A 22,871-nucleotide genomic window follows, 5' to 3' on the forward strand; every position below is an offset into this window, starting at 1 on the left:
CTCCCTTATGTGTGCCTTCTCTTTCTTAGCTGGAATGAAATGTAAAGTAACTTTATTTTGAATTTAAGAAAATAGAGAAGATAATTTGAGGTCTTATTGAGTGGTATTAGTGGCCAGAAAAAAATTTATTTTATAGTTACCCATAGTTTGTCCTTATTTGTAAATATCATGTCGTCTTGGACTGTAAAAAATAAGCATTATTGCTTGTGCAAAGCCAGTGAACTCAAGACTTGTAGCTATGATGAATTAATTGGATTTTGGAAGGGTCTTGTTTCCAGGTTTTCAATCTTTTAAATTTAGCCAATGAAAGGATATTTGAAAAAAAAAATCCACTGAATATACCCTTTTGAATACTGTACTAATACAATATTTTAAGTGACTTCCTTTAGGTGTTTCATATATGTGCAATGTCACTTTATATGTAAATATAATTGCACTTTAACCTTAGTAAAATATTTACAGATGTTGTACAGTATAAAGGTAATAAATAATGCATATACTGTGTATGTACTGTAATCTTCAATGGTACGTTTTATATTGTATAGAGAGAAACACAAGCGATAAATTTATTACAACGGACAAAATAATTATCCTGGTCTTATTTATGGAGTAAAAATGTAGATTGTTGAGTTTTGATTTTGGTAGATTTAACAGTCCAATATTGGTATATCATTAATGGTTATGCTGGTAAGCCATTATTTGGTATTGTGCAAAATATTTCTGCTAAGTAAACAGCGAAACTTCCAGAAGTGAGCGGCTTTCACAGTAGCAGGAGTGGAGGAGACAATCTAAATTTTCCTTGTTTTACGTATTAAATCGTTATGAAATTTGTCTTTTCCAGTTATTTTTTAAGGTTTTATGTACAGTATCTGCAATGAATGAATTGTAAGCATGACTAAATATTGATGGATCCAATTTAGCTAGAAGGACTTACATAATTGATGTTAATAAGAATTGAATCCTATTATTGATGTTATGAAGCATACTATTGAACTACTTTTAGTTATTTGAATGATTTTTGCATTTAAAATTTTAGTGGGGCATGCTTTGTCACTTTTAAAAGAAGGAAAATGGATGACTTATATGGGAGTCTACAATTATATCTGGACACACACACACACACACACACACACTCTCTCTCTCTCTCTCTCTCTCTCTCTCTCTCTCTCTCATATATATTTTGGGGGTAGCTGACGTCAGACAAATACATTCCTCCCAGCCTGACAAGGGACTCGACTGACTTCAGCTGGTACTGCTAGGGTGCCACAACCCAGTCTCTCTCTCTCTCTCTCTCTCTCTCTCTCTCTCCCTCTCCCTCTCCCTCTCCCTCTCCCTCTCCCTCTCCCTCTCCCTCTCCCTCTCCCTCTCCCTCTCCCTCTCCCTCTCCTCCCTCTCCCTCTCCCTCTCCCTCTCCCTCTCCCTCTCTCTCTCTCTCTCTCTCTCTCTCTCTCTCTCTCTCTCTCTCTCTCTCTCCTCATATATATATATTTTGGGGGTAGCTGACGTCAGACAAATACATTCCTCCCAGCCTGACAAGGGACTCGACTGACTTCAGCTGGTACTGCTAGGGTGCCACAACCCAGTCTCTCTCTCTCTCTCTCTCTCTCTCTCTCTCTCTCTCTCTCTCTCTCTCTCTCCTCTCTCCTCTCCCTCTCCCTCTCCCTCTCCCTCTCCCTCTCCCTCTCCCTCTCCCTCTCCCTCTCCCTCTCCCTCTCCCTCTCCCTCTCCCTCTCCCTCTCCCTCTCCCTCTCCCTCTCCCTCTCCCTCTCCCTCTCCCTCTCCCTCTCCCTCTCTCTCTCTCTCTCTCTCTCTCTCTCTCTCTCTCTCTCTCTCTCTCTCATATATATATATTTTGGGGGTAGCTGACGTCAGACAAATACATTCCTCCCAGCCTGACAAGGGACTCGACTGACTTCAGCTGGTACTGCTAGGGTGCCACAACCCAGTCTCTCTCTCTCTCTCTCTCTCTCTCTCTCTCTCATATATATTTTGGGGGTAGCTGACGTCAGACAAATACATTCCTCCCAGCCTGACAAGGGACTCGACTGACTTCAGCTGGTACTGCTAGGGTGCCACAACCCACCCTTCCCCATTATCCACTACAGAGGAAGCTTCATAATGCTGAATCCCCCTACTGCTGCTACCTCCGCTGTCATCCAAGGTGACCGGAGGAAGCAGCAGGGCCTACCGGAACTGCGTCACAATCGCTCTCCATTCATTCCTATTTCTAGCACGCTCTCTTGCCTCTCACATCAATCCTCCTATCACCCAGATTATTATTATTATTATTATTAAATGCTAAGCTACAACCCCAGCTGGAAAAGAACGATGCTATAAGCCCAGGGGCCCCAACAGGGAAAACAGCTCAGTGAGGAAAGGAAACAAGGAAAAATAGAATATCCCAAGAACAGTAACAATATCTAAATAAATACCTCCTATATAAACAATAAAAACTTCAACACAACAAGAGAAAGAGAAACTAGATACAATAGTGTGCCCGAGTGCACCCCCAAGCAAGAGAACTCCAACCCAAGACAGCGGAAGGCCATGGTACAGAGGCCACAGCACCACCCAAGACTAGAGAACAATGGTCCGACCCTGGAGTGTCCCCCTCCTAGAAGAGCCGCTTACCATAGCCAAAGAGTCTCTTCTACCCTTACCAAGAGGAAAGTAGCCACTGAACAATTACATTGCCGTAGTTAACCCCTTGGGTGAAGAAGAATTGTTTAGTAATCTCAGTGTTGTCAGGTGTATGAGGACAGGGGAGAATCTGTAAAGAATAGGCCAGACTATTCGGTGTCTGTGTAGGCAAAAGGAAAGAACCGTAACCAGAGAGAAGGATCCAATATGGTACTGTCTGGCCAGTCAAAGGACCCCCTAACTCTCTAGCGGTAGTATCTCAACGGGCGGCTGGTGCCCTGGCCAACCTACTACCTTGGCCTTCCTCTTGTACTTCTCCCATCAACTCTTGCATTCATCACCTTCTTTAGCAGACAGCCATTTTTCATTCTCTCAACATGGCCAAACCACCTCAGCACATTCATATCCACTCTAGCTGCTAACTCATTTCTTATACCCATTCTCACCCTCACTACTTCGTTCCTAACCCTATCTACTCGAGATACACCAGCCATACTCCTTAGGCACTTTATATCAGACATTCAATTTCTGTCTCTCTGTCACTTTCATTCCCCACAACTCTGATCCATACATCACAGTTGGTACAATCACTTTCTCATACAGAACTCTTTACATTCATGCCCAACCCTCCATTCTTTATCACTCCCTTCAATGCCCCCAGCACTTTGCATCCTTCATTCACTCTCTGACGTACATCTGCTTCTACTCCACCATTTGCAGCAACAATAGACCCCAAGTACTGAAACTGATCCACCTCCTCAAGTAACTCTCCATTCAACAGGACATTCAACCTTGCACCACCTTCCCTTCTCGTACATCTCATTACCTTCCTCTTACCCACGTTAACTCTCAACTTCCTTCTCTCTCATACCCTTCCAAATTCTGTCACTAATCGGCCAAGCTTCTCTTCCGCGTCTGCAACCAGTACAGTATCATTCTTGTCTCCCAGTTTCAATCCTCGTCCAAGCACTCGAACATTCACCTCTCTCACCACTCCATCAACATACAAGTTGAACAACCGTGGCGACATCACACATCCCTGTCTCGGCCCCACTCTTCAATTATATATAGAATTATTAAGTGTTAGATTGCAGTACAATACATGAAATATTTTTTTGAATACCCAAAAAGTTACATCTAGATAAATTTGACCAATGATTCTTTTGCTATTTTTGGGACCAATTTTTTCATAACGAAATAACTAAAATTTTAAATAAACTTATTGTAGATGCAAAACTGATTTTTTTTTAGTTTAAAACAATTTAATTATTTAAAAAAAACATTTCAAAATATGTTATTGGGAAATAACTGGTCAATAGGTATGTAGGTAATGTTGATAGCTATCGCAAATGACTAGTAAGTGATTGTTGTCATAGTGTATATTTCTCATATGGTACAATAAGGGTTTGAATGCATAGAATAGGGGGAACTATGAGGGTAATTTCAAAATAGCTCTGTAAAACTGAATTAGTCAAGTGTTATCAATAGGATTCTGTGATAATTTGGTTCAGAATTGTAATCAAGTAAAAGAACATTCTGATAGTGTATCTTTGCCATCAGGTTGTAAAATATGGTCAAATATGATTTCCAGTTTTGGATCTTAATATTATTAAGGTTCAGTATATGAATTAATTGTATTGAGGCCCAAGTTTTATTCCCTAAACTTTTTCTGAACCTCTGTCTTCAATAATAAACTAACTGTTGTACTAGAAGATTATTGTTATATTTTTGGTGTTATTGGGAAGTTATCATAAACATTAATGACAAATTAGGCATATTTTTTGAAAATGTTAAATTCAACTCCTAAAATTTTGGCTAATAGTTTCCATTTCTTTACAGTGAAAGATCACGAAACTGTTAGTATGCTGACCATTGAAGAGGATAAACCTTCTACGCCTGAGAAAGAAAGCAAGGAGGTGAGTGACGATAGTTTATCGGTCATTTTTTTGTGTTATGTGTTGTCTATTATGCTTTGGGTATTAGTGATTTGCAGTATAGTAGCAGCATATTCAACTTGCTTGTGCAGAAGAGATAATTTTTCAGTTGTGTGGCAATAGAGCTCAGAAGTGAAAAATAGAGTATGGTGATAATTTTAAGTGTGCAACTATTTTTAATGATTTTATCTACATAACTCTTCATTCAATTTTCTATGCTGGTTTCTGTAATTGAAGTACATGAAATAGGGGGCAAGGACTTAATTTAAGGACTTGATTTAGCCTTGAAAATTAAATCATATCGGTGGAAATTGTTTGAAACAGTTTTCTTACGCCTAACACTTCTTTTGAATTGGATTCAGTGGTGTGTTATAAGCCATTTAATAACACAGAAGTAGATGCAAAATTTCAAGTACACTATTGCCAGTGAGGAATCTGTGTTTGGGCTTTTAAATTTTTTCATTTGAAAAGTGTCATACCCTTATGAGAGGTATTTCTTACAGCAAATAAGCTGACCTGTCAACAGAACATAGACTATTAAACATGTAGTTAACTTTTTGTTTCAGTAAGGCACCTTATCTCATTTCCTTCAGTTTTAAACTGTGGGATAGTCTTTCTGTGTTTTTGTAATTTTTTTGTTATTATTTATGGCTCATAAGTTTGAGTGAATTACTATTTTGAAATATATTGGGTATTTCCATACATTTATTTTAACTTCACTAAACATTTTGTGTATGAGCATGTTTTACAATCAATTAACATTTAGCATTTCATTCTAACGTACATCTGCGCTGTACTTTTCCTCGTTTCATTTTAGGTAGTCTGGGAAAAGCTTTTTTCGAAAGTTAATGACTTTCAATGGTTTCCACAATTATATACTCTTTATACTGAAAATTGAAAGTATCATCCAATAAATATAGACTTGTACAGAAAGGTACCTCAAACAGATGGTAAGCTGCTGTTATGTTTTGGTTTATCTAAATTCCAAAATTATTGCACAAACTTATTTTTTTCATAGGTTGCAGTGGCAGGCTCAGGTGAGCGTCGTATATCCAAAGGTCCTGCTCCTCCTCCTCCAATTAGTATTAGTCCTGCCAGCTCTCCATCTTCTAGTGCTTCTTCTACTCCTTCAAAGAAAGGACCTGCACCTGCTGTTCCAGCTAGCACAAACGCCTCGAAACCTAGAGCCCCCTCACCAACAGAAAAAGCGCCTGAAAGTGTAGAATCAGAAACTGTAATTAGTACCCAAGTTGTCACAAGCCCCAGTAAGCAGGTTGCCACCAGCACTCCTGGTAAGGGACCAGCACCAAAACCAATATCTCCTGAGAGTCCCATGCCCAAGGAGAAGGTAGAAATAATAATATCCTCGGCAGACATTCCAGACAATGAGGAAAAGCCCCCATCTGGGGATGTAAAGGTTGATGTTGTCAAAACTAGTGTGCTGCCTCCTCAAATTACAATTGAAGAAAAGATGGATGTTGACGAGTCAGTCACTAAAGAGCCAAAGAAAGACACTGTGAACAAACACACTGATATAAAGGTGGTCGGTGATGAAGTGCTATTGTCTAAAGAGGAAGAAAAATCCTCTATTGTACATATTTCCAGTGATATAGATCCCGCTTTAGTTACCCATGAGGCAGAACCAATTACACCTCCCCTTCCTTTTAAGGACACAAGTTCAGCTTCTAAGATACCATTACCTACAGATCTCAAGGAATCAAGTGATACTGTTGGAGATAAACATGTACCAGTGTCTGATGAAGAAGCCTCAAATGATATAGAGGCTAAAGTCTTTGCTCTGCCATCGCCCCCAGGTTCATCTCCCTCCACTCCCCCAGAGTCTCTGATAGACACAGCAGCATTGTCACAAACAGCATCTGCTTCTGCAGACCACGTGCTTAAAGAAAGTAGTGAAGCTTCCTTTATCCCTCAAAAACCAGTCGTATCATCTCCTCAGTCGCTTTCCCCTGAACCACCAACTGAGACCATCATTGCTTCTATTGGTAGTGATGCTACAGTAATAGTACGTACCCCAACCCCAACACCACCTGAAGCTCCCAGGGCTCCAAGTCCTACAAGGAAAGAGAGTGTTGTCACTTACTCTGGTGAGTTTTTATTTTTAAGTTTACTGTTTTACTGAAAATGCTTTTGTCCTTTATCACTTGGTAAGTTTTTTATTTATGTAGTCTTCTGATTTTTTTCATTTGAAAACTACATTTTTCATAGATTTTCTTTTAAATTTTGACAGTGTAATCATGAATAACCATGCACATATATTAATACACATTAGTAAGGTGACACTCGCATCAAATATTATTTTAGAATTATTTTACTATTCATTATTTTTATCTCCATGAACCTCCCCAGATGTTTCCATTGCTTTTCTAGATGTTTCCATTGCTTTTCTAAGGTAGCTTGGTTTTATCGACATTTACCCTTAAAACAGTCGCGCAGTTAATGGCAATCCCTGAGACTTGTCAAGTTACAAATTACCTATCCTTTGTCGTATCAGTTTCTGCATCACATTGGTCTAACACAGCACTGTTCTCTTGATTTTTTTGATATGTAAAAATAAGATTGCAAGCAAAGGTGAAATTCAAAATGCAAGGGCAACATTGAAAAGATGTAAGAATTTTTAACTTTTCTTGAGAAACGGCCTACTCTTGGGACAAAAATAAAAAAAAGAACACTGCTTATAAATCGATGCTCAAAAGTAAATAAAGAAAAAATCATCCCAAAGAATGTTAGTCGCTTGCATTTATGATAATGATGACTATATAATGTAAATGTAAAGGTGATCATGATGATTGAAGTACTGTCACATCAGTTTGAAGGCAAATGAAAATAATTCTCACCTTATTTTAGTGTGAGTAACAGTTAATACCTGGTAAGAGTTTTCATGCATTATAACTAATAAACACTTGCCTATACATAGCATCACTGGTATATCCGTAAATACTGTACACTATGTTTGTTATAACTTATAAATTCATCAGTAAATGTATAATCGGGGTTTTAGTACTGAATAGTGCAGCTGTCTGGGTTTCCTCGTTTGCAGTTAGGTGCTGAGTAGCCTCCTCAACCCCAACACTGGGCCTTATGCCCCAAATTCCATACATCCACATAGGCTATAGTCTTCAGAGACCCATGTATCTCTTCATTAGGACTTTATTGTAATTTAGAGCAAAAAGGAGTTTGAAAGTGGTTTTGAAAACAAGTATACTATTAAGAAGAAGTAGAAATCAGTTTCTAATTGTTACCTCTTCATGCTAGAAATATCTTCCAAGTACATTTGAATTTTTTTTTATGAAATTTAAATGTTTACTTTTAATTTTATACCTTTGGAGAAAGTGGAGTGTTGAATGATTGTCAGTTACTACGGGCTTTTTATGAAATTAAAAAGTTTGCGATGAAGATAATTTTATTCATTGTTGTATGTATAAACAGGTCCTTCTATCGTAGATGAAACGACCAGCAATGAAGCAGAAAATATGTCCTTAGTTGACGTAGAACAAGAATCTCCTATACATCATCCAGTTCCGTCTTCGCCATCCCTCTCCGAAGCTGAAGAACAGGCTGTGCGAATCCTTGAATCTGCTATTGATAGCGCCGTCGAAACTGCATCAAACAAAAGCTGTCAAGATGGAGAGGAAATCAGTCTAACTTTGACAGGTATTTTGATATTTATATCTTTAATATCTTTAATGATCATTCTGATGGTGTCATAAAAGCATGACACCAGTATTGGCTACTTACTGAACATTATCTCAAACACGATGTTAAATGATGCCAGAAACTTATTTGTCCTTGTGTGACAAAACAAAGTATACAGTATTTTTATGGTTTTATAAAACCAGACAGGAACAATTGAGAGTACCAGAGAAGACTAATTTATAATATCATTTTACAACTGTATGATAAGAAAGGCTAATACAGTATACAATTCAGAGATCAACATTGAATACTAATGTATTTAGTTCTTGACAGAGTAATGACTTCTTATCAGATGCTAGGTGTGTGACCTTTAGTTTCTCTCATGGATAATTCAGTATTACTTTATCTATAAAAAATATAGGAATAGTGATCTGATTTTAATTTAAAATTATTTTATTTGATTTAAATGTTGTAACTATAAATGTATGTATATTAGAATACACATTTTCTATTATCAGAAAAAGATGATGTTACCGAGGTACAAGTTGTGACGAACGACGGTCACAAATTAGATGAAAGTGAAGTAGTAATATCCAATTCCTCGATCTTGCATGATGAGACCGAGCCCCAGCCTGTGTCGCCTAAGTAAGTATTTTTGAGATTTTCATATTTGTGAGTATCTTAGAGATGGTGGAGAAGGATTGGACTGTATTGGTGATGGGAATTTAGCAGACCTAGAGTATGCTGATGATGCTGACCTTCTCAGCAGATCACCACAGGATTTGCAATGTTTGCTTACCAGAATGCATGAAATATCACGTGACGTGGGGCTGAAGATAAATAGAAGAAAGACAGATGATGAGAACGGAGTTTGCAATAGAAGATGAAATATCATTGGAAGGAGAAAGGATTCATGAGGTAGAATCATTTAAGTATTTAGGAACAATGATCTCCAATACAGAGTCTTTAGAATTAGAGTTTATTAAAATATTGAGAAAAGTAAATCAGACAATGGCTAGGTTGGGTAAAATTTGGAAATCAAATCGCTTAAAATTTCATTGAAGAATCAGACTGCATATCAGTTTAGTGAGATCGGTGTTACTCTATGGACGTGAGTCATGGTATGACAATGAAACAATCTCCAAAAGATTTAGTAAATTTGAGAATAAAGCCCTCAGAAGGATATTGGGAGTTAAATGGCAGGACAGGAGAAATGAAACTATAAGAGAGATTACTCAAGTACAGTATGTGGATGAGGTCATGATGAGGGGTAGGTGGAGATGGTTTGGGCATGCTTTTTGCACTCCCTAAGAAAGATTAGTTCACCAAACGTTTAACAGGGCTCCACAAGGCACTAGAAGAATTAGAAGACCGAGGCATACATGACTTAGGACTATAAAGTCCGAAGTAGGAGATGATGAATGGAGAAGTATTGAATTAAAAGCTCAAGACAGAGACGACTGGTGAAATCTAACCGAGGCCCTTTGCGTCAACAGGTGTAGGAGATGATGATGATTTTCATTCTCTTCTCTACTGTACCTGTTCCTCTTGTCAGTCCACTTTGCCTTCTTTGTCATTTACCTCATGCCAGTTTCCTGTTAAATGAGCGATTAGTAACTAAGCCTGTGTTAGTGAATTTCATATTAGTTGTCTTGAATTATTGATTTTCATTCTATGAATATTTGTATTTACTCTTAATGGTATGGGGTTCATATAAGGCAATTCATCAAACAAAGAAATATGGTGTAAAAGGCAGTTAAAGTGAAAAATTAGAAGTAGTGCAGTGTGTCAAAATCTCAGGTCCAATTAATCCTGCTTACATATTTAAACATACTTCACTTTAATCATGAACTCTGTGTAATCCCTCTCAACAACCTATCATCAATACCACACATTCTATAGTTGTTAAAGATTTATTTCAAATTCTTTACTTTAGATATTCTGATGAGGAGATCTGTAGGGCACTATGCTTTTCCTGTAGTCGTCTAAACCTTTAGTTGCTTGGGGCACATTCCCCACCATATGAAGTTGATAGTTGACAAAATTATATAAATAATCTGGGAAAGGAAAACCAAAAGTTGGTGTCGGTGGGAAAATCTATTTTGTTCTGCGTAATTAACTACTTTTAGGTGCCGTATTTTAGATGAATATGTGGAGCCTATATATCAGCCAAAATCACTACTGTTCCATATTGTAAGATTGCCTTTTTTTAGCCATGTTTACAACTTCAAGACTACAGACGTCCATTGATATAATGTCTCCTGCTCTCTTATACACGAATATAACGGTGGTGTCTCTTGCTCCCTTTACCATCCCATATAGGAAATAGACATGTCAATGCTGTATCTGTGTTACAGTTAAGGAATCAAGATGTTCATACTTTACTATGATTAGTAATCACTTATTCTTTGTTCTTATACAAATGCAAACCTCTGTCCTTTAATAGAGTAGGCTTTCAGAGAAGCTGGATATGTTTTTTTAAAATTAAAGCAAATTAGCGACAGTTGGCGAAAAGGTGGTGGGTAAACCTTGCCCTCCACATAGCCACCCTGACAGGCCACAGAGCTCCATTTTGTTTTTCCAGCTGCCGGATAGTACAGATGAGCTTCTTGAGTCCTCATGTGTCTGCTCTCATTTTTATCTTTAATATAAATGTTTGACAGTGTCATGTGCAAGGTTATACAGTATTTTCCCCGATAACTTTCCGGTAGCTCTGTCAGTTTTCTGTGCAAACCTGCTGGTATCTGAATTCCTGTTCCTGTTTGCTGATTATTCTCTGGCTAGTATTATTGGAGTGGGGCCTCCATTCTTCCTCTCTCTCTCTCTGTTCCCCAGTCTGAAAGGGGCAAAGGGTGTCTTGACTGGTATTGCTGTCTCTTGAAAGAGTCCCCTGTGGTCTCTCTTTTCATGGGTCATCTTCATCTTAGCCTGAGTGAATGTTAGTGAACTTTACCTTCTTATAGCTTCTGTGGGTGAAGGTATGCCTGTCCCGACATTGAGCTAGCGACATCAAAACAGATCAGGAAACTAGGAGCAAAAATCCTTCAGGACAATTACTGCACCCACCTCTCAATTACACATCTATGATATTCCAGATGTACCTTCCAATATGTGCCAGAACTCTTTTCCAAGCAACAGAAGCGGAGGCGACAGAAGAACAACTCTCCCAAAGTCATCCGAGGTAGTTTTCCACACTCCTGCAACACGCTTTTCTGGATGGAAAAGTCAAAGGAAAACTTGAGACCAGTCATCAGTCTATCTACAGTGAGCAAGTTGTTCCTTAGACACTTTTCAGTATGCAGGTTGCAATCAATGTGCAGTTTCATAATTAAAAATATCGGATCCAATACCTCTGTCCTACATGAGGTTTTCTCCATTATGTCCTCAGGAGATCAGTGTACCAGATCAAAGCCATTTTTGTCTGTTTCACATCCCCAAGTGTTCACTCTAGTCTCCTATTGAATCTCTGTATCTGTTTGTTTACAGAAGGATCTCGCTGATTTCGGCATTCCACTCTTCTACAGGTGAATTGCTTCAGCACTGAGCGAGAGTTCCTTCCTTTGTCATGATCTACAAATCCTGGTATATCTAAGAAAGTTTTATCCACGTCCATGCAAAGGAAGGTCCCTCTCTAGATTTGTTTTAGGATCGAGTCCGTTCTTTCCTTTTGCCGCTACATACGGATAATGGTACGTGGTGGAAAGTTTCATTGTACTTCAAAGCAGATGGAGTGTCTGGGAATACCAATGGTATGAAACCAGTGGAAGTCTTCCCTCTGGACGATTGTAGCAACAGAGGCAGCACAACTGTTCCAGGACGAACAACTTTCCAGATGGATAAGGACATCTAGACCACTTTTGTCGACAAAAATAGAAGTTCCTCACAGGTGGCTCTGCCAGTGATCCCACCAGTAGTTCTTGAAGTGTCACTAGTTATCCACCAGCGTTCCCCATTACCTTCTAGCTTCAGTGGAACAGGAATACGGGATAATCTACCCTGGTAGCAGAATGACAAACCTTGTTAAGGAAACTTCTCGCCTCCAGAGGATCTGCTGTTCACAGACATATCCAAGGATGGATAGGGCACTCACCTGAGTAATCAATTTGTCTTGGGAAAATAACTCGCGGATTAAACACACCAGTTTTTCAGACTGCCAAAAATGAATGCACCCTTGCTAACATTACAAGCTTTCCAAATGAGTTTGGTCACTTCATAGCATTAATGAGTGACAAATTTTCCATTCATGATTTACACCAACCAAGGGCCCCCTGTTTTGCATAACCTTAAGAAGTTACCAAGCAGGTACACTCTAGGGAAGCTGACAGTGTGTTAGAACTGTCGGTAATGTTCAATCAAGCAGGAGGACTGTAAGAAAAATATGCCCGGTCAATAGGGACACCTTGTAGGGGTGAAATGTGATCCCTACGTTGCATGGCAGAAAGGCTTCTTGCTCTAGTGGTTTCACCATCGTTTAACCTGCTCACTATTCAGTGGAACAAAAAACTTCCTGTATTCTGTTCTCCAGTCCCAGACTGTTGGCAGCATCGAGGACGCCTCCTAACATCGGCGGAAATTCTAGACGTTTATGCCCTTCCGCACGTTCACCCTATTCGCTGATTACTCGACTGTTAGTTAACGATATCCATGCTTAGGATAACCTTGATCGCTCCCAAGTGGCCATACACCGAATGGTATCCGGATCAACTATTTCTATTTTCCTATGTTCTCAACAAGAAGTTACGCCAGGACTCCTCGCAAGAATCGTGAAGACTTAAGAGGAGCGTTTGCTAGTCTTGCTTTTCTTGGGAATTCAAGCTACATGGAACGTATCATACACAAATCTTCAGATCTCTCCAACAGGCCAGCTTCAGCCAGTGGGATGGTTTGCAGATAGAGCTAGGACCTCAAGACCAACCTCGTCTAGCCTTGCCCCAGCAAAGTGAGCTTTTCCTGCGTCACAAGTCACTCTGAAAGATAGGTCTCCACCCCATTCCAGGATTGTGACCAGGACGTAGAACCCAGCCAGTCATAACATTGTTTCCTTCATCTCTTCCCTACGAGAAGCAACTAGCAGAGACCGGGAAGACTTCCCTTCCCTTCATGGGAAGACACCAACTTCCTATAGCAATGGAAGGAAGAAGAGAAAAGATCCTAAAACATTTTCTTTCTTGCTTCAATGGAACGATCAGATGTTCTTTGCCTGCAAGCAAGGAGATGAAAGGACCTTCCCAGATTTGAGCGCATGAATTCAGCCATGTTGGATCTATCCTAGCTTTCAAGAAGAAGCTGTTAGTGGCGCAGTTCTTGAAGACAGGAGTTTGGTAACGAAAGACAACCTTTGCTGGCCATTACCTACCGGAGTATATTCACAGGTCCAGAGCAGTCGTGATGCAAGTCTTGAATTAAAGTAAGAAGTACGATCAACCGGCCCTTTTTACCTCCTCTTCTTTCTCCACCTTAGTGATCCAGCAGTCATTCCATTATTTTCTGAATCTGACACGATGCAAAGAAACCGCACAGTAGAGCAACGTTTTTTGAGACAAGTTTTGTTTAGAAGTATCTCTCCTATCCTCCCAGAAGAGGGGGCTAATGTATGCAACACATTTCTCATAATGGTCATATACTCAGACAACGTATTCTCTGCATGGATATATATTCTTCTTGAGCATTTACCAATCGCCGGTAGTGACATTGCCTAACGTCTCTCTCATCTTCATGCTTAGGTTTCCTGCACAGGACTAAGTTGTTTTGACGCATCCCGGGAAAGTAAACTAGCCAGTTAGGTTATAGGGACATGTTCCCTCAAGATAAGTTTCCTATTGAAGTACAAAGTTTTATATTCATGTAGGAAAGTAATTTGTATTTGTTCCAACACGGTTACTTACCTAGAACTACCTTCTTAGGAGTTACTGGTTAACTCTACCTAACCGACCAGCTTTTTGTAGTTTACCCTCTTCCCGTTTTCTACGGGGTCAACCTCTGGCAGTGTGGTACGTGCCCTGAGGCGACCCGGGGTCGGGCAGCGTGCTAGCTCAGGTCGAATCGCCAGTAAGTTTCTGGTCGCGACGTGATAAACATCTCGCCGCGCTCTCTCTTACCTTGTGCGACCCTTTGTGTCCCCCGATCCTTTGTGCTTACCGCGTGTTACCCACGTGATTCCATTTCACTTTCCCTTTACATCCTTGTGTCTCTTGGTGTGTTAGCTTTGCGTTATGGAGCATCCTCGTCGTTGCCCTGGGCCTGTGGCTGGGAAGTCTTGCGGGGCTTTCCTTTCCAAGCCTGAGGTTGATCCCCACTCCTTGTGCTCCACGTGTAGGGGGAAAGCGTGTTCCGATACCTCTACGTGCCCGGAGTGTGCTAATTGGACTGAGATCCAGTGGGTGCTCTTCGGGACGAAGAAGAAGAAGGCAGCTAAGAAGTCGCCTAAGGACTCGAGCTTATCTTCGCCTGTGGGTTCGCCAGACGCCTCAGCAGACCGTAGCGCCCGTCCTTCTTCCCCTACCCAGCGTAGGGGACGAGGTAAGTCCGTTGCGGGGAAGAGGCCCATTGCCCTTCCCCAAAAGTCTGATATTCCTGTGGGGGAAGTGACCAGTGTGGGGCCTGAGTGTAGTGCGGAAGTGTGGGTAGGAGGCGAGGGCCTGGTGCCCGCAGGTCCCATCTCCTCGGAAGATCCTATGTGGGGTAGGCCGAGTGCCGATACTTCCCCTGCCTCGTGGCGAGTTTCAGGTGCGTCAACCACCGGGGGAGACACGGAAAAAGGTAGTTCGTCGTCTTCGGACCCCACCACGTGGGTGGCCCCTAGGACTCCCTTCAGGTCTCCCGTTAGAGGAGAAGAGGATGTGGAGCAATGGCTCTGTAAAGGGCTCGCGTGGTCCCCTCCGGCTCCCTCGGCTACGCTACCCCCCGTGTTTCTGCAACCGCCCCCACCTGAGAAACGACGTGAATTTCCCCCCGCAGTCTTGGACGTGTCGTCCGGTCGGAGAGCTCCGTCCTCATCCTCGTCATCGTCGTCGTCATCGGACTCCTCTTCTTCTTAGTCATCAGAGGACGAGGACAGGAACCTTAGCAAGAGGAAGAGGGAGAAATCCCGCAAGAAGAAGAGGTCTCGTTCCCGATAGAGGCATGGTAAGAAAAGGTCGAAGTCCTCTAAAAAGAAAGTGAAGAGGAGTAAGTCCAAGGACTGGGTGAATGTCACAGTGCCCCGGAGCGAGCTGTTTAGGTTTTCCACAGCCGCGGCCGCTTCCGGGTGGCTCCCTAGAGCCTCGCCTTCTTTGTGTCACCCTCCAATCTCCTCCTTCGGACCAGCCGCCTGGCAAAAGGGCTCGAACCTGGACCCCCGTGTAGTGTTTAACCCAACGGTAGCCTCCGCCCCTTCTTCCCTTAGGAAGGATATAAGGAGTATGAAGGAAGGCTTAGCGTCGACCACGGGCACCTTGGAGGCCTTCCTTAAGCACCAAGGGCGCCCGTCGGTCTGCATGGATCCCCCATCCATGGAGCCCCCCGTGGAACAAGGTACTCCCATGACGGATGCCTTCGTCTCCACGGGGCAGCCCATACCACTGGCAGGCTCGGAGGACGTTGGTACTCCCATGACGGATGCCTTCGTCCCCACGGGGCAGCCCATACCACTGGCAGGCTCGTCGGGTGTTGCTTTTCCCACAGTCACGGCGTACCCCCGTACGGAGGAACTGGTGACGGAAGACCTGGTGACGGAAGACCTGGTTGAAGGAGGGGAGTGCTCGACTGACAACATCTCCTCCTACCGTAAGGTTCTGGACCTAATTCGGAGGCATCACCGTTTGGATGAACCCAAGCCCTCAGCTGCAAAGGCCGTACTATCCGGACTGTCCAGGATGATCGACAGTCCGGTACAACAAAAGCCATCTTTGTGTCTCCCTCTCGATCAAGACGTGAAGTTGGGGATGGAGCAGATAGATGAATACTTAGCAGGACTAGCAGAGGCCCCCAGAAGCCAGAGTTCCTCCAAGCTTCTTCTGGGCCTGAAATCCCAGAAGCGTTTTTACGTTCCCGAAGGGCATCGCGGTGGTCCCCGTGCGGTAGAAGCAGCGGTGACCGCGCTGAACCAGGGAGCCTTGGAAGACAGGGCCTCCACTGCCCCCGTGTGCTTTTCCCCGACAGAAGCCTCTATGATGGAGGACATGGCACAGGACCTGGTCTACGTGTCCTCCTGCTTAGATTGGTGGTCGTGCACTTTGATGGGGTTTCAGGCATCCCACGACCTCTCCCTCCCAGAAAATCAGGCCATGCTGAGGGATCTGGAGGCAAGGCCTTTAAGTTTTTATCATCCCAGTCTCTGTCGGTGGCTTCGAACTGGGTCCTGAGGAAAAGGGATACGGTACTGAGCAAACTGGTGCGGAAGTTGCCGGACAGAGAAGCAAGGAGGCTGAGGAATTCCTCCGTGTGGGGGAATGACATTTTCTCCATCAATTTGGTGGAAAATACAATGGAGAAGGTGAGGAAAGTGAGAGAAACGGATCCTAGGCCCCCCCCATGAGGAAGGCCACGTTTAGGAGAGCCTCAACGGACGTCCCTCACTCCTCACAGGCCACACCCTTGCTGCCCCGAAGAGAACCACCTTCAGCCCCTTGGCTTCAAGCCTCGCAGCAGCCCACCCGTAGGGCCACCGCAGGCCCTCAGTCAGCCTACAGACCCTCCTATGGTAACGCTAGGAGAGGTAGATCTGGCCGCTCCTCCAGAAGAAGGTAGGCCCCCTACTCCCTCAGGAGCCCCTAGTAGGGGGTGCCTCAGACATTTTTGGCAAGCATGGCGGGATCTCGGTGCGGATCCCTGGACGGTGACGGTCCTGAAGGAGGGCTTCAGACTCCCTTTCCTAGAAGAACCTCCCCCTCTCATCCCAGCCCATCGGGCCGAGTGGCTGGTTCCAAAGGACCCCTTGAAGAGGTCGGCGCTACAAGAGGAAGTAGTGTCCATGATGGACAAGGGAGCTTGGAGACTGGAGAACCCCGGCCCGGGTTTCTTCAGCAGGCTCTTCCTTGTGGAGAAATCGACAGGAGGGTGGAGGCCAGTCATAGATCTCTCAGCCCTCAACAAGTTCGTCTCAAAGACGGACTTCAAGATGGATACCCCCAAGACAGTGCTAGCAGCCTTGAGGGAGGGGGATTTCCTCATGTCTCTCGACCTCAAGGATGCCTATTTTCAAATCCCCGTGCACCCCTCCAGCAGGGAGTTCCTCAGAATCAAGTGGGAGTCCAGTGTCCTGCAGTTCAAAACCCTGTACTTCGGCCTCTCGACGGCCCTGCAAGTTTTCACGAGAGTGTTCGCCGCGATCTCGGCATGGGCACACGAGAAAGGCATACGTCTACTCAGGTACCTGGACGACTGGTTGCTTCTTTCTGCCTCAAGGGAACAACTGAAGGAGCAAGGCGTTATGTTGCTCGACCTCTGCAAGGTGTTGGGGATCACGGTCAACCTAGGGAAGACCCAACTAGTCCTCAGCACCAGGATGACTTACTTGGGGATGGTCCTGGACACCCAGTTAGTAAGGGCCTTCCCCTCAGAGGAGAGGTTAGCCAACCTAGAACGTATCCTTCAACCCTTCCTGACGGGACAACCCAGGGGGGCCAAGGACTGGCAGAAGTTACTGGGTCATCTGGTTTCGCTGGAAAAATTAGTACCGCAAGGGAGGCTAAGGCTCCGCCCGGTACAGTGGAATCTGAAGGAGTCGTGGACCCAAGGCAAGGAGCCCCACAAAATAGTTCCAGTCCTCCCGAAGACGAGAGAGACGCTTCTTTGGTGGAACATCAGGTCGAACACAGAGAAGGTAATGCCCTTCGCCTCTGACCGCCCGGAGATGCTGTTGTTCACGGACGCATCGAAGGAGGGTTGGGGAGCACACCTGCTAGGAAAATCGACAAAAGGGCAGTGGTCCAGCGAGGAGGCGTCTCCATATAAACATCCTGGAGATGATAGCGGTTCTGAGGGCGTTTCGACAGTTCGTACACTTCCTGCGAGGGAACACTGTTGCGTTAATGTGCGACAACGCCACAGTAGTGGCGTATGTAAAGAAACAGGGAGGCATGAAGTCAAAGGTCCTATGCGCCCTAGCCACGGAACTGTTAGAGTGGGCTACAGAAGAAGGGATAGAACTGACGGCAAGGTTCATTCCAGGAAAGAGGAACGTGATGGCCGACGGCCTCAGCAGGGCGGGTCAAGTGATAGGTTCGGAGTGGACCCTACACCCGGAGGTAGCTCGAGCAGTCATCCTACTGTGGGGCTCCCCAGTGATAAGACTTATTCGCCACACGTCTGAATGCCCAACTCCCCGTGTTCTGTTCTCCAATCCCAGACCCGTCGGCAGCGTTCGAGGACGCCTTCCAACATCCCTGGCACGGTCTCGATGTGTACGCCTTCCCTCCCTTCAGTTTGATCAAGCAAGTGTTGAACAGAGTGAGAGTGTCGTCCAACCTGTCGATGACTTGAGTAGCGCCCTGGTGGCCGGAGAGAGACTGGTTCGCAGACCTAAAGGAATTAGCTCTACGTCCTCCTTGGCCGCTTCCGGACAGGCCAGACCTCCTGCGTCAACCTCACTTTCACAGGTGGCACGAAAACCCTCGATCCCTCCGCCTTCACGCGTGGAGGTTATCGAGAAGCTCCTGAAGAAAGAAGGATACTCATCGAGAACCGCGGCAAGGATGTCGGGTTATCTACGGCATTCCTCGGCGGTAGTCTACCAGGCAAAGTGGGCAGTCTTCCTGAAGTGGTGTGCGTCCAAAAACATCAGGCCCTTAGGGGCGTTGATCCAGGACATTGCAGACTTTCTGGTGTACCTGAGAGACGACGTGGGTTCGTCCATTCCGGCCATCAAAGGAGTTCGAGCAGCCCTAGGTCAAGTCTTCCTCCTTAGGGACATTGACTTGGGAGCGTCAAGGCACATCTCTATGCTCATCCGCAGTTTTGAGCAGTCATGCCCCCCCCCCAGGAGGTATGGGTTCCGCAGTGGTACCTAGCCAGAGTTCTCAAAGTTCTGTCAGAGCCGCCCTTCGAACCTCTCAGGGACGTACTAGACAGAGAACTCACCCTTAAAACAGCTTTTCTTTTAGCCCTGGCCTCGGCGAAGAGAGTTAGCGAGTTACACGGCCTCTCTTACGAGGTCTCACACTCCAAAGGGTGGAGGGAAGTTGTCTTTAGGTTCGTCCCAAGTTTTGTGGTGAAGACGCAGAACCCAGCGTGTTGGGATCCTCGGTTTGAGGGTTTTTCGGTGCCAGCCATCCCTCGCTCCGACAACCCGAAGGATCTACTCTTATGTCCCGTGAGAACAGTAAGAAAATACCTGGAGAGGACTGCAAAATACCGCCCTCAGATCAAAAATTTATTCATCTCGACAGGCCGGGTGAAGAAACCGGTCTCGAAGAATTCTATCTCTTTCTGGCTGCGACAGGTGATAAGGAGGGCCTACGAGTCTTCTGGGACTCCTCTCCCAGGAAAACCAAGGCCTCATGATATTAGAGCTCTGAGCACCTCTCTGGCTTTCGAGAAAAACATGGCTGTGGGTAAGATCCTGAAGGCTGGGACCTGGTCTAGACAGTCCACCTTCACGGAACACTATCTCAAAGATTGTACGAGAAAATCCTTGGACAAGTTTTCCATTGGCCCAATCGTTTCGGCCCTTCAAGAGATCTAAGGTCATAGCCCCAGGGTAACCGGGGGTGTTAATGCCAAGAGACACTAGTTCCTTCCTTAACCTTACCCCCCCCCTTTTCCTTCCTTCCCCGGATTGTCCGGGCCAGGAAGATGTTGAGAAGACCTTAATCACTGAAAGGAACACCCTTCAAGAGGACATGTATCGGAGTTGGTTTTGAAAAGGTAAGCCATTTAGACACTAAGTGAGTTTTTTGGATAGTTTTCCCCTACTTTTCGTGCAGTTTTCTAGTGGTCGTGGAACCAAGACCTCCATAGAGGTTCCCTCTCTCGCGTGCCTCCCCGTCGAATCCTGATCCCTGCAGGACACTCCCACCTCCTAAAGTGTAAGTCTCCTAAGAAGGTAGTTCTAGGTAAGTAACCGTGTTGGAACAAATCACAAATTTTTAAGTAATTTGTATTTTTCCTAACATACTTACCTAGAACTACCTAAGGGTTATGGCCCACCCATCCTTCCCCGAGAACCTGCAGGATCGAGTAATACCTATTCCAACGAAACTTACTGGCAATTCGACCTGAGCTAGCACGCTGCCCAACCCCGGGTCGCCTCAGGGCACGTACCACACTGCCAGAGGTTGACCCTGTAGAAAACGGGAAGAGGGTAAACTATACAAAAAGCTGGTCGGTTAGGTAAAGTTAACCAGTAACTCCTAAGAAGGTAGTTCTAGGTAAGTATGTTAGGAAAAATACAAATTACTTAAAAATTTGTGATATTTCCCAACTATACAAACCTAAGTCCTTCAAGTTACATTTCCTACTTCAACCACCCCGCTCATTTGAGGTTTAAGGTCAAAGTTGTAGCTCGGTGGCCTATCAGGTGGGCTGGGCTTACCCACCACCCTTCTACTACCTACTGCCATCTCTTCATTAGTTTCAACAGCCGAATCCAGCTTCTCTGAAAGCGTACTCCTATTAAGTGCTAAGGGCTGCATTGTTGTGTAAATTACAAAATACTGTAAAAATTTGTGATGTTATTTGCAACTTTCAAGCTGAAAATGTAAAGCTAAACTTAAGTGTTAGAAGTGCTAGCCTTTGCCTTTGTGTTCTTGAGTGGTTTCTTGCTCAACTATTTAGGGTGTTGGATTAGCATTGGTCAAAAAGGACGAACACTGTAGTGTGTGTACAGGATTTTATATTTATACATTTTATATCTCGCATAATTATGTGATTTTTATTACTTATATAATAAGTAAATGCATGAAATTGTTTTACTTTTTTTACTTTTAAACTAGTTTAAATTTCAGTGTTATTGATGGTATGTTTATTATAGGTCAAGGTATGAGATCACATTAGAAGAGGTTGGCGAGGCTGAAGATACTCAATCCAGTGTAACTAGTGACAGTGACACCACGCACATATCGGTAGTTGCTGTGGATGCCTTAACCCGAACCCCGAAAGGACAGATCATCGTGGAAAAGAAATCTAAAGGCGAAGGAGACCATGAAAGACTCCAGGAAACCCTCTCCAACAAATCTAACCTGAGCGGAGGAACAAAGTCTACCGGTCGCTCAGTTAGTTCAGTGGAAGAAGATAGTAGACCTCTTGCTCTTACCATTGAAGGAACAACTATTGGAGCAACTGATGTTGATGATGATGTCTTTGACCAGGAACAAAATAATCTTAGGGTAAGTGTATTACCTCACAACTCTGCTTTTACAGCTCATGCTGTTTCTCTGAAATATAACACACTCATCCTAGATTTCCCTTGCATCAAATTCATCAGCTTCACATCTATACTTCACTTTTATTGCAAAAAACAGCTTACCTTTATCAGAATACTTTCTGCAACTTGTCACCTAACATAACCTATCCTGTAATTTTTTCCCGTATTTTTTTTTAATCCCAAATTGTTCCTGGTGATTTTTATACCTTTGTGGTACTGAAAAGTTTATTATTGTATATTTCAGTAATAAGTGTTATTTTTATTTTGTCATGTCAAGGTAACTAATCGGCTAAACTTCTTTTCAGAATTTAAGAGACAGTCAGTGTTCGAGCAAGCACACGTTAACGAGAGAATCTACAGTCGATAGTACGATGTCTAGTGTGATGTCAGTCGAATCAAGTACTAGACCTATACTAACTAGGGAATCAACTGTAGACAGCGTTATTTCGGTTGACTCTTTCATGTCCACAATGTCCTCGACTTCAACCCCAATGCACTCAAACTTTGTCTCTAGGCAGGCAAGTACATCTGCCACAAATTCTCCTGGACCACGTCATATAGCGAATGGTGTTGGAAGAGATAGATTAATGGATAAGTAAGTACCGATTTTAGATTTTTAATTAAATGATTCATATGGTTAGAAATGTAAATTGCCACCAACTAAAGACTAGAGAATAATGATTTGATTTTAGTGTCCTACTCCTAGAAGAGCAGCTTAAAGAGTCTGCTACTCTTACCAAGAGAAAAGTAGCTATTGAACAATTATAGTGCCATAGTTAACCCCTTGAGTGAAGAAGAATAGTTTCTTAATTTCAGTGTTGTCAGGCATATGAGGACACAGGAGAGTGTGAAAGAATAGGCCAGATTACTTATTGTATGTATAGGCAAATGAAAAATGAGCCGTAACTAGAGAGAGGGATCTAATGTAATGCTCTCTGGTCAAAGGACCCAATAGCGCTCTAGTGAAAATATTTCAACGGGTGGCTAGTGCCTTGGTCAACCTAATACCTAGAGCTATATAGACCACTATTGATATATATCCAAAACAGATACTAGGGCTTGGAACTGCCTCATAGTTCTAAATATATAATTAGCATGTGCAGTTTATAAAATTGCAAGACATATAATAATCCTAGTGAATAAGGTAAATATTTTTTACTCATGGAGTGCTAAATATTGTAGGCCTTTAGCCACAATAAATTTCTGCTGCCTTTTGATAACTAGTAATTTGGTTGGGATTTTCAAGTGTAATTATTTCTATGAACCTCCCCTGATGTTCATATTACTTCTCTTTTGATGTT

At 43.5% G+C, this 22,871-nt stretch overlaps 1 protein-coding gene across 1 annotated transcript in view; it reads left to right on the plus strand.

The window, feature by feature from the left end:
- The window catches only part of LOC137632985 (STE20-like serine/threonine-protein kinase), an 87,629-nt gene that overhangs the window by 46,846 nt on the left and 17,912 nt on the right, over nt 1-22,871 (plus strand). Inside the window, 6 exon segments of the mRNA XM_068365135.1 lie at nt 4,480-4,556; nt 5,593-6,679; nt 8,022-8,246; nt 8,747-8,873; nt 21,178-21,532; nt 21,876-22,165. Of these exon segments, the coding sequence (XP_068221236.1) occupies nt 4,480-4,556; nt 5,593-6,679; nt 8,022-8,246; nt 8,747-8,873; nt 21,178-21,532; nt 21,876-22,165 (2,161 nt within the window).

This window comes from Palaemon carinicauda, chromosome 42 (genome assembly GCF_036898095.1).
Source record: "Palaemon carinicauda isolate YSFRI2023 chromosome 42, ASM3689809v2, whole genome shotgun sequence".
In the NCBI taxonomy this organism is placed as follows: Eukaryota; Metazoa; Arthropoda; class Malacostraca; order Decapoda; family Palaemonidae; genus Palaemon; species Palaemon carinicauda.